Here is a 12,297-nt window from a genome sequence, read left to right on the forward strand (position 1 = left end):
GTCTCAACCACGTTTCTTTCTAAACATGACAAACACGCAATTTGGTATGGTTGTAAAACCTGCCGGATCAAGGAACTGCGATGTATTAAAAGAGAACGTTTTGTCAATGAACTTCTTAGTATTATAGACTTTTCCTGAATCTGCGAATACCAGTTCCATTGTGTTTGAGATGGTGTTTATATTAAAGATGAAGGCTGAAAATGACGCTGTTATAAAAATAGGAAAAATAATAAAGTAGTAAGGATGAAGTCCGATTAATCTTCCTAATTTTCAAAAAACGATGGATAATCGAAACGATTATCCATCGTTTCTTAACACAGTCGGTTTTCATGTTTTAATTTTTAATTATAGAAAGATATTATTTTGTCTATAAAAAACAAAAATATAACATCATTTAGATAATTTTAAAAATTTACCAAAAGAATTTTTTCATTGGATGTAAGAATAAAAGTGTCCTTCATCTGTTTTCTCATTGTGTAATTTCGGGTTTTTTTTAAAAGAAAGTCCCTAAATAAAGTCATTATCGCCAATGAAGTTTTTAATCCTAAAGTCATACGAAGAGACAACAGATGAAGCACATTTATAAAAATTATGTCTGATAAGAACATTTTTGCAAATACAGTAGACTCCCCTATAAGACGGGGTTATATAATGCGGATTCGTATATCGCGGCGATAAATTGCGACAGTATTCGTATAAAAACGCTAAAAAAGACTCGTAAAATGCGGTAAAACGCCATCGACGACTCGTGTCGCAAAAGCATTGGTCGAATCTGAACTAATAGTGGACGAGCAGCCGAACTACTTACACGTTACAGAGAGTTTAGGCGGGTAAGTTGAGTTTACTATCGTTTGTACAGTATATAAATTAGGTACTGTAAGTTTAATACAGTACTGTAATTTTATACATTTCTTGTGAAAAAAAAACTACTTATTTAACGTCCATAAAAATTATTTATATTAATGATGTCTGCAAAGTTTAGATAATGTTTCGCAGAAAAATTACTTATTAGAAAACGCGCCCGCCGTTTGGTTCGCTGCTCTGCGACGAAAACAAGTTTAAGCAATGGAGACGTCGAACGGTGCACACTCGGTAAGTAATTTTACATTTTTTTGTTTATAGCATAGCTTATACGGATTATTCCATGAAAATTATACGTGTTTTGGAAACGTTGAGTCAAATTAGTCTAGAATCGATTAATTTTATTAAAGAAAACCTTTCAAACAGCCATAGTATGTATGTAATATAGTATGTATTGCGTAGTATGTAAACTGCAGAAGTGCCGGGGTGTGATTGGCTCATGTATTTAAAGGTTTCTACAACACGAAATTCTTATAAAATGGAACGTATCTACCGCGTTAGAAGGAGTCGACTGTATTTTGTAATCTTTTTATATTTTTATTATTTAAATAAGTTCAATTTAATAATTGATTATAGTTTAGTTTTCGTATTTGTAAAGTATTAATTCAACTTAATACGCAGTTATTAAAAGATGCATTTAAACTAGTTATTATTTAATTTGAATGTGAAAGATACTGTACAGTTATTTTTCTAAACATAGTTTATGACGATTTTTTTTCTTGTTTCTTAATAGATATTGTGTCCTGACTGATTTTGTACTGTACGTTGATAATAAGACAAATACATAATACTACACATTTCCTACACTTTCGAGTAATTATTGTAAATTAATGTATTGACAAAGATTCTCTACTTTTCATTTATTATTTAAATTTTAAAAGTAACGTTAAAATTCGATGAAGCCATTAAACTTTAAAATTCATTGTCTTTAAGTATAAATATGAGATAAAACTGATTGAACTTTCAGTTATGTAATGAGCTGTCCTTTTCTTGTACAAGTAGAAAGAATATTTATGAATATTATCAAAAAGTCTACATTTTATTTGGTTAAATATTATTTTAGTAAAATTATTTAAAATTATGTAAAATAGTATATTTATAGATTTTTCATTATTAAAACAAATATTTAATACCTTATAAAGTCAACAGACCTTAATACAGAGCAAGCTGATTCGTTCAGCTAAACAAACGTTTTCAACTCATCTAGGGGGCCATCATCAGGTTAAAAACGTTCGAATCAATAAATAAGAAGAACAAAATAGAATAAAATACAAAATACGGTAATTCCCCACAAAACAATATGTACAATTTTTTTAAGGGTAGGGATAGCTCTACATCCATAAAGGAATCTCTGCTAAATATTTTTAACAAGACAGAAGTTGTTAACCTGGACAGAAACAAAAGCTAAAAGATTTTAGGGAGATTTTTCTGCTGAGAAATTTTCAGTGCCAGCCCTTAACGTAGATACTTTTAGAATATTACTCAAAAACTAACAGTTCATTATTCTCAAAACTTATAGAGCATTTTCTTGAGATAGAGACTGATAGACAAGTGGAACTGTTGCTAAAATCGTCATTAATTAAACTATCGTTGTTTCCGTACGCCGTTTAAATCTCATTAGGTAAAAAACAGTGGATAAAACTAAACCATTTATGAATTACAGAAAGTTAAACAAGATAACTGAAATTAACAACGAACCTATTACTGAAATAGATGATCTGTTATATACACTTATATGTACAAAAATATATGCTACAGTATACTTTCTCTCAACCTATTGGCATGTCCCTCTTCTTTCTGAAAACAAAGAACTAACTTTTTTTCACTTCCAGTGGAATTGCTGCAGTGGAAGCTTTTGGTTTCGGGCAGTTGAACTTCGTTTCATTTAATATTTGAAAAGAACTTTTGAGTTACCCGTTAAGTTTCTTTAAGAAAAAATAGAGAAAAAACATTTCAGAACAGCAAACAAGTAAGCAAGCAAAAATAAAAGTAAAATTAGTAAATGAAACAATTCTAAAATAATTTAATAATCACTCACCATATTTTCGTTGTTCATTTCCATTATCCAAACTGTCTACCATGTTAAGTTCTACGATCCGGCGGTAATTGTCTTTATCAACAGTGTTATAACTTATAATATTTTAATGACGAATTTGCAAATGAATTTTGTAACTCGAAGACTGGATTTAGTCGTTAGACTTGATAATATGAAAAGGAAATGAAAGTTGCAGGAAATTATAAATTATTTACGAGGAAAAATTTATGAACAATGAATTTATAGCCAAAAAGAGGAAACTTTAAAATAGATTTTGTAATTCATGATTACTGAACCATGCAAATATATCTCTGAAAAACGTTAATGAGTTATTTCGATAAATTTTTAGTTTTCTGCCATTTAGTATTTAAAAATTAAACCGACTATAAATAAATATTTACGCGTAGTAAAAAACATGAAATCGTTAATTGGCATTAAATAATAAATTAAGTACAAGTTTACAATTTGAATAATTATATTCGGTGTAATCAAATTTCAAGCAGGAAAAAACGAAAGATAGACATATTTTTCCTCGTTACTAACACGTGGAATAGAATCGCATAGCGAATATTAATAATGCAGTTATCCTTGATTATAATGTAGTAAAATCAATTGTGATTTATGCAATGTTTTATTATCTATAATTCTATACGCATGGCAATAATAATACCACATTTAAATACCACAACTATATTTCGATAAAATAAATATACGTTGATATATTTATTTTAGAGAAACACAGCAGTAGTAACATGAGTTGCTTAGATAAATTAAAATTTTAAATAATATTCAAATATAAAATATTATTAAAATAATTTAATTTATTAAGTTTATAATTATGTATTATTCACTGTGCTACTTTGTAAAAAAAATTAGTGTTGTTTTATATACATATATTTTTTAAATTTTTTATTCACTGCTTCTTGCTTTCTTTCCTTCACTTCCACCAGCACTTTCACTGGATAGAGGTCGCTTCGTAAAATATCTATCCAAAAAGGTTTGGCTTTGCCTACTTCTAAAATGTTTCTAAAATGGCTTAGGCAAATATCATTACTCTGAGCAGCAATACGGCCAGTGTGAACATTTTTTGGGATGTTTCTTTTCAATGAAATCAGTCACTTTCTGATAATACCTCAAGATTTTGTTTATCGAGCGAGACTCTTTCAGGACGAAGCAAACATTCGGACTGAGACAGATGAACAGAAGTGAATAATAAACCGGCAATGCTAACTAATTGAACGTTGTATGATGAGTTTTTGTTCGTACCGTAGAGCAAAAATATATTCGAATTTCATGTCGTATCCTGAAAATTTCGTATGCTGGAGCGTTTGTATCGTGAAATACTACTGTGAGATCAGCCGGGGTACAGGATAGTTTGTTACTCCTGTATCACTTAATAGGCGATCTATTCCGTGAGAATAGTTCTCTGTCGTCTAAAAGAATGGATTTCCTATTTAATAGGAAATCGGGTGGCAGAAGGTCTTACAGTTAAATTAAAATTTTGAGCTGAAGTTGGTGATGGTGAATTTACCTTCTTCCTTATGTCAGGGTCCCGACACCAGTTTATCTACTTCTCGTAACGCGGATAAACACGCGTGAAATTTATGCCGTAGATCTGATTCAGAGAATCGACACGAGACATTTCTTTGACAAAAATATAGAAAATTTAATAAACAAAATAAACGATACTATACAGAATAGGAAATAATCAAATAATCGAAAACCATCAATCGATAAGCAAACAATCAAATCAATCGCGAACGGAGAGAAATGTATTCTTAACTCCTTAAGCCTCGAGCAATTTTTTATATTAATGTAATTAAACATAAAAAATACTTAAAACTGAAAAAACGAAAGAAATGCGTTAATTTTGAGAAAAAAAGCTTCAAATTTTATTTTCCTTTCTCTTGCCTTATTGTAAAATTTGACACTGATGAGTCATTGTTTACATAGCTGGATGACCTTGAGAACAGCTGGAGCCAGGTTTCCCGGGACATACTCATAGAAGTCTCGGGAGGCGATAGGTTTATAGTAAAGTGAATACTAGCTGGCAGTATATTTTTAAATATTTTTAAAAAATTAAAATTTTTATTTCGATTTCCAACCCCCCTGTCTTAATTAAACTTATATATAATAAAATCTATTAATTAAAAAAATTAAAAAACTATCGGATATCGTTTTTGACATCAGAAAAAGCATTAAATAACTCTACCGAAGTCAAATCTGTGCATTACAACTTTAGAATGAATAATTAAATTTGATTAAAAAATCACATTAAAAAACAATTAAGCATTAATCGCGCGTCACTGAATGTTGATTAAATTCGCGATAAAATTTTTAGCTCGGGTCAAAATTTTTGAAAAAATTTGGAGACCTAAAAAACATTCCAAAAATTGAAAAAAAATATTTGTCTATTAAGCAATGGCGTAGTCCAACGGTGCACAGTTGATAAGTAATCCTACAATTTTTTGTTTATAGCAGAGTTCATATGTATTATTTCCAAAAAAATTATAGCATAATCTCTTTTGGAAATGTTGAGTCGAATTAATCTAAAATCGATTAATTTTATGGAAGAAAACCTTTCAAACAGCCATAGTCCGTAAACTGCACACGTGCCAAACTGTGATTGGCTCAAGTATTTAAGTACTCGTAAAAAATGAATTTCATAAAAACCAGAACATATCTATCCTGTTATTGGGAAGTCGACTGTATTTGCTTTTAGAATAATAACTATTGAACTTCATGTGTACAAAAATTTTATAATGTAATTAAATGTTTTAAATATTCCGTATATTACAAATCAAAATTAAACACAATTAAACTATAAAATAATGTTTTTAGTACAATTATCCTCTGGCCCATTCCATACCGAGTGCAAATGGCGCATTAATTATGAACCAGGGAAAACAAAACAAGTGTCGAACTTTTTAATAAACTTTGTTGCTTGGTAAGACCAAGACTGCACTACCGTAAAACGGCGTAAAACGTCTTGCCGTAAAAAGTTCTAATCACGTGTCCCTGATATTTTACGCATTAGCAGTTCGTAAAGTAGCGTAAAAGTGATTTGAGCAGTGATCAACTTTCAACGCGTATACGGCCGTAAAACGGCACTTTCCACCAATCAGAAGTCAGTGAAATCTTTGTTAGCCGGACCTCCACCGCAATCCAGACGCAAATGCAAATATGTCACGTGATTAAAAGTTTTTACGCCCGTTTTTATGGTAGTATTCTCTCGGCCTAACATTGAAAAAACCTTGAAATCTGAAACATTACACTTATTCTCAAAAATTTCCCAGTTCTATGTGTAACATACATTTTATTAAAGTTAACACCAGGAAACTACAATAAAATAAAATATAAAATTATAATTTTAACCGTTAAAAATTCATTTTATAAATGTTGAACAAAAAATAAAATTTGATAGATTGTAATGTCTATTTTTCATAATATGCGAATAACGCTATGGTATTGCAATTCGTATAGGTGAAGATAAAGTTAGTATAGGAAAAACAGCAAATTATTTATTGTGACATTATTACAATGTCGTGCTGCAGTTTTAAACTGTAGTATTCATTTGTTGAATTTAAAATATATGCTCTTCACCTCAAAGTAGTAGTGGCTTGTACTAGTACAACATATAATACTTGCTAGCAATAGAATCGTGCTAATCATTTATCAAACTCCTTTCAGGGGAAAGTCTTAAATTCAAATAACAAAGGTTGTAATTTGCTCCTGAAGTTCCGATCCGTTTAATCGGTGCCTCTTACTTCTACGCTCTCCACCTTGTTTTACTGATCTTCATGTAACACTTTATAGTTATCTTCGTTTTTTTTACACACAAAATGCAGAGCATGTCACAAAAGCAGTAAAAATAATATCACGAAAATGATTCTGTAATTTACATAACGTAAATTTCGAAAACCATTTAAACGTTTGTTAATTACGATAAAATTTTTCAGAAACTTGTATCATTAATTTTTAAACTAGATTGGCTTATCAACAATACAGCATATATTAGTTGAAATCTAAGAACTGTTTTTTCTATTATTTCGTGTGTATTATTATGAAAATGAAACGTAAAGCACTATAAGTCTCTATTTCCAGATATAATGCAAATATTCAATTTGGCACAATTCTTAAAATAGAGAATAATTTTATATATATTCTCTCGATAACTAAGCAGACAAGAGACAGAAGGTAGCCTATTATAACTAACAGTGTGGGGCTGATGATATCTTTGATGGATAATTCGCGAAATTCTGAAACTTTGTTTGTTCGAGATTGTTCAGCATAATCGATTTTCTCGATGATTCCAGAATCGAATATTCGACTAGTCCTGAAAAATAATATTTTAATTTTTATACTGAAACGAGCAATTATTGAACTACAATTTTGACAAATTGTAGACTTGTAAATTACAAGTGTAGTTTGCATGTCCAAGTGCCTGTCTGTCTGTCTTTCCTTAATCTCGAAAACGCAATTCGATAGGTGAAAAAAAGGGATGAGATATCAATAAATTTCTTCATCACCTGTTCAAAATTTTCGAAAACCTAACGGAAGTTATGTTATTTCAATTTAAATTTATACCTCTGAAAGTTGTTAGATAGTCGACTGGAACGACTCTGTTGTTACAGAAAAAGAATGATGTATTGTACAGGAACAAGCCACTACTTAGATATAAACAGCATATATTCTATTTATGTGAATCGGAGATATGAGTAAATATTGAAGCCTAAGTTTGTGACTATATGAAAAAAAACTTCAGCACGGTATTATGAAAACCATAATAGCGTGCTGAAAATTTTAATCATATTTTTTAAATAATTTAATTTAAAATATATGTGATATAATTTCCGTAACATAATGCCTTATTCCTGTATTTCATACTTTTCCTGTCAGAAACGAGATGTCATACACATTCATCAAACTCTTTTCATGCCATCTAACGTGTTTTAAGTTTAAAACAAGATGCTTTAATCCAGTTAATCCTTCTTTACTACTCAATACGAATCTGGTATCGCCATTTATTTTACAAACACCGTTCTTGAGATGAGAAAAGGACAGTGAGATAGATACAGGAATGATAGTGGGAATTCACAAGTATACAATTTTCTTCAAATTGTAGTCCAACAAAAAACTATGTAAAGATTTTATTAACTCACATTTCGTAAATATGAGGTCTGAATGGAAAACTCTTCCTCATTGCATATGCTTCCATAAAAGTAAAAAGGTTGTCATTCGAAAATACAAAGTTGTCTAAATTATTTCGAAGTTTGTTTTTTAATAAATAATCAGTGAATATTAAGGCAAATCGTTCTTTTTGTACTTTTTCAATTGCTTTGTTTAATTCAATAAAGTTGTTGTTTTTTATTATATGGTCTGATATGATCTTCGCAGATTTTAACTTGGAATTCTAAAAAATTACTTGACATCATATAATATATAATATACAACTATTAATAATAAGTTATACATTAATTTTATATTATTTCCTCACTTACTTGAATAGATTGCCATAAAACAGATTTACTGGCTATTCCACAAGAATATTCTCCTGTTAGTATAGAATTTGCTAACTGATCAAAAGTGTTTGGAATTTTTTCAGTAACAGGATACGTCATGAACGACATTAAAGTCCCTCTATAACTAGACCCTAGAATAACGATGGATAAACACCATATTCCAATCATAAATCTGGATAGAAACCTCTTTATACAATCCAAATTTATTCCTGCATATACAAAATACTATAGTAAAAAAATCTGTTACGAATTATAGAAAAGTAAGTGACCATACCTTGATATACGAAACTGCGAAACAAATTCCAGAAAATTTTACTTCTTGGCCAAAATACGTCTATATGTTCTATTGCAAACTCTCGTTCTAACACTTTGTGTAACGCTAGTCCAAACACTATGACGGTTATAAACACAGCGATCCAAATCTGAAAAATTAAAATACTGCTATCATGATAAAATGTTATAATTTAAATAACAATTACTTGCCATAAATGAAAATGGAGCGACAATGGAACTCCAATTAGGTATCTTCTCAGGTTTCTTTACAATGAACACCAGAGAGTGGTATCCTACCACTGCTGAAAACTCCGTGATTGAATACAAATCGAAATTAATAAAGTTTGGAATGATTGCCATGTCTACTTCCTATTAATTGAAAAATTAAGAATTATATTATATTATATTATATTATAAATGTAATATAATATTACTGTAATATTATATTACAGTAATATTAAGAAGTAAGCTTTTACAAAAAAATAAATATGAATTTTCTGAGAAAAATAAGTTTTTTTTTTTTTACTTAAACCTAACCTACGAACATACTCTGATTAACATCCACACATGAAGGTAAAAAGAATTCAATTTTTCGCATTTCTCAACGTTTCAAATTCTTGTGAGTCCGATAATGTAAAAATTTTGAAAGAACGATTTTTGGCCGAAACTTCAGTATTACGTTTAACTTTATTTTATGAGAAACCTGAAAAATTTACATAAACCTTTAATGTAATTTTTAATAAGTTTGTTAATTATATAAACTGTTTTCAAAGACTCCAAAATTAAAAAAATACATTTTGCTCTTCGTAGAATCATATTTGAGGTAAATCATTTTATAATAGAAAAGAAACATTGAAATAATTCCAAAAAAGTAACGTAAACTCTTGAATGCTATTACTTATTAAGCGGTGTTTAGCAGATGCAAAAAATTCTAAAAAAGGAAGGAAAACAATGAAAATATCGAGTATCGCGAAGTCAAGCTCATAAGAAGTACTTTTTTTTTTAACTTTTTCAAGATTTGTTCATGCGAAATTGAAAACAAGTTCTCTAATGAAATTTAATTACAATATTAAAAAGAATAAAAGTAGTAAATTTTAAAACGAATAACACAAAGTAAAAACGAAAATGTTTTTAATTAAAAGTGAAATTGAAACATTATGCAAACAATTCAATTTGGTTTCGCATTTGATCATATGATACTGAGTTTTGAGTGAGAAAAACTAGCAGCTATCAAAGATATCTATCCAAATCATGTGTAACAATTCTATAAAGTTAGGCTTTATGCACTAAAACCTGCAATGGTGTTTTATTAACTGTTTAACGGAGAACTGCACGCCTAGCGTGGAGTCGTTCGACCACTAATTAATATCGGCCATTGTTTACAGATAACTCTTTCTTTTATCTGTCGATGAATGAGGCCTTGGACAAATGTGACTATGTGTCAGAAAATTTAGTTGAGTGTCGCAATAACCCCTACCATTACTGTTTGCTTACGCATCATATTCTAACAGCGGACGACTCTGCTGCACAATTATGATACTCTAAATCTGAAGTAGTACTTCACAAGAATTATGGGTACGGTGGTTCAGCCACTAGTGTATGCCGCTCCTGATTCGGTTTTCCAGCAACATTTCATGGCAAACTCTCATCAGTCAGAAGGGAAGTCATATCGTTACCTGCCTGACAGCTTCGCCGGATTTCTCTTCTATCGAACATTTCACTGCCATATACTGTAGATCAGTTGTTTTCAATCTGCGGTCCCCGCGACATAGGTGCTTCGATGAAGCAACATCATGTGTTACGCAAAAAATCAAATGTACAATTGATTAAAAATTGTTGCGAAAGAAAAATCGATACAATGTAAAATAATTTTTTTATGAGTATGTAATCAGCAAGCGCCAATGACGTGACATACTAAACAAGAAATGCTGTTGATTTAAAAAATGTTTACCACACCTGCTTTCAAACTGATGTATTGTAAGTGTTTCGCAAAAAAAAATATCAAAGTTTAGTGTTTCCCAACTTTTTGTTGAACCACGGCTGTAGGTATATATGTGATATATACGCAGCACATTGGATTCAGCATGGCAAGAAATATCACAGGGAAACATTAATTCCTTCATAGTAGCATTGTTTGTCTTTTAGCAGCATGTATAGCAGCTCTTGTTTGACGTATTCCGTAGTGAATAGACAGGTGTCTGTTTCAAATTTTTTGTGTTTTTTAACCTTATGCATATGTACTTCTACTACGCTGCAATGTGCACATGGCTACAAACACTTCTTTTAACTGTTACGATTTCACTTTTAATTATATATTAGCATTTCCTTTCTGTTATTTATGCTTTTCTTCATTATGCTTTTGTTAGTTTTGTAGCTTCTAGGATGTTTTCTTCACATTTGACAGATTGCCAGCCATTTTAATCATCGCCATTGTATTGAAATTTTGCGCGAAAGCGACGAATTAATGCGAATGCACCAATATAGAGGAAGTAAAAAAACAACAAGAGAAAGTGCAACAAGTTGAACTTTGACGAAGAAAAGGACTACGATATTTTCGCTTGTGAAAAACTCCATATTTTTCTGTTCCTTAAATTGTATCGTAAATTTTTACAGGTCCTTTTTGCCTGAGTTTCCTTTTTCTTGTGACTGCTTTAACGCAGCCATATATTGGATATGACGTTAAATACAAATTTTTCACGGAATATAACTACAAATGTTAATTTTTTTATTATAACTTTGAAAATAAATTCAAACTAGCTTTTCCACAATATGTTAAAGTAAGTTTAAAATATCTTCAGACGGCCAATGTCTAACTAAGACGAAAGGATCTTTTGCACCAGATTTCAGAATGTGAGTACCAATACACAAGTTTTTTAGAATAAGAAGAAAATTAACATGAAGAAGAAAACCATACTGTAAAATGTTAATGCATCTGTTTAATAATTAAATCCTTTACCTGTCTTGTAATTTTTCCAAGCATTTCAGTCCATGTTCCATTTTTGCTTAATCTTCCAAAATAATCATCTACTGGCTTAGCTATGGAATAACTAATTATATACAAATAATTATATTTTTTATAAAGATGAGTTATAAAAATTGTTATTGACTACATTTTCTAATATATAGGAGAAGGTGGGACAAGATCAGAACGTTAAGGTATGAGAAGTCATAAGATGGCAACCACTTTGATGAGAACAATAATTTTTTTTATTCTCAACTACAGGATGTTGTAATATATTATACAAAGTTTAATTTTTGAAAAACGTTTTTAATAAAAAAAGTAAATATGATCTTTTAAAATTATATGTAAATGCAACATTTTGTTCCACCCATGGGGTAAGATGGGAATATTACTTTTATATAAAGAAGGACAAATTAAAATGGTTAAACTGTCGAAATTAGCAACAGAACAGTGTGCCAATTTAAGACAACAGCTACATTTAGCCTAACATTCTGTGGATACAGAGTATAACCCTCCAGAATAAAGGCATTCTGTGTCATTTGTCTTTTGTTTCTTGTTAGGCCTACCCTTGCTGAAGAAGCATGTTTGTCATCTCTGCAGCAATAAAGTCTGCCTCCAAAAATACTTCTGGATTCATAAGACAT

The 12,297-nt window shown here is 30.2% G+C and overlaps 1 protein-coding gene across 1 annotated transcript; it reads right to left on the bottom strand.

Moving 5' to 3' along the window:
* Window positions 1-7,015: 7,015 nt before the first annotated feature.
* On the bottom strand, window positions 7,016-12,297 carry LOC111629542 (glutamate receptor ionotropic, delta-1-like). Its single transcript, XM_023373460.1, has 7 exons — window positions 12,220-12,297; window positions 8,902-9,060; window positions 8,693-8,840; window positions 8,398-8,627; window positions 8,059-8,309; window positions 7,113-7,232; window positions 7,016-7,031 (listed from the first exon to the last, which is right to left on the bottom strand). The coding sequence occupies exons 1-7, from the start codon at window positions 12,295-12,297 to the stop codon at window positions 7,016-7,018; spliced, it is 1,002 nt and encodes a 333-aa protein (XP_023229228.1).

The sequence above is a fragment of the Centruroides sculpturatus genome, unplaced genomic scaffold, assembly GCF_000671375.1.
Source record: "Centruroides sculpturatus isolate CEXI.00-Female unplaced genomic scaffold, Cexi_2.0 scaffold499, whole genome shotgun sequence".
In the NCBI taxonomy this organism is placed as follows: Eukaryota; Metazoa; Arthropoda; class Arachnida; order Scorpiones; family Buthidae; genus Centruroides; species Centruroides sculpturatus.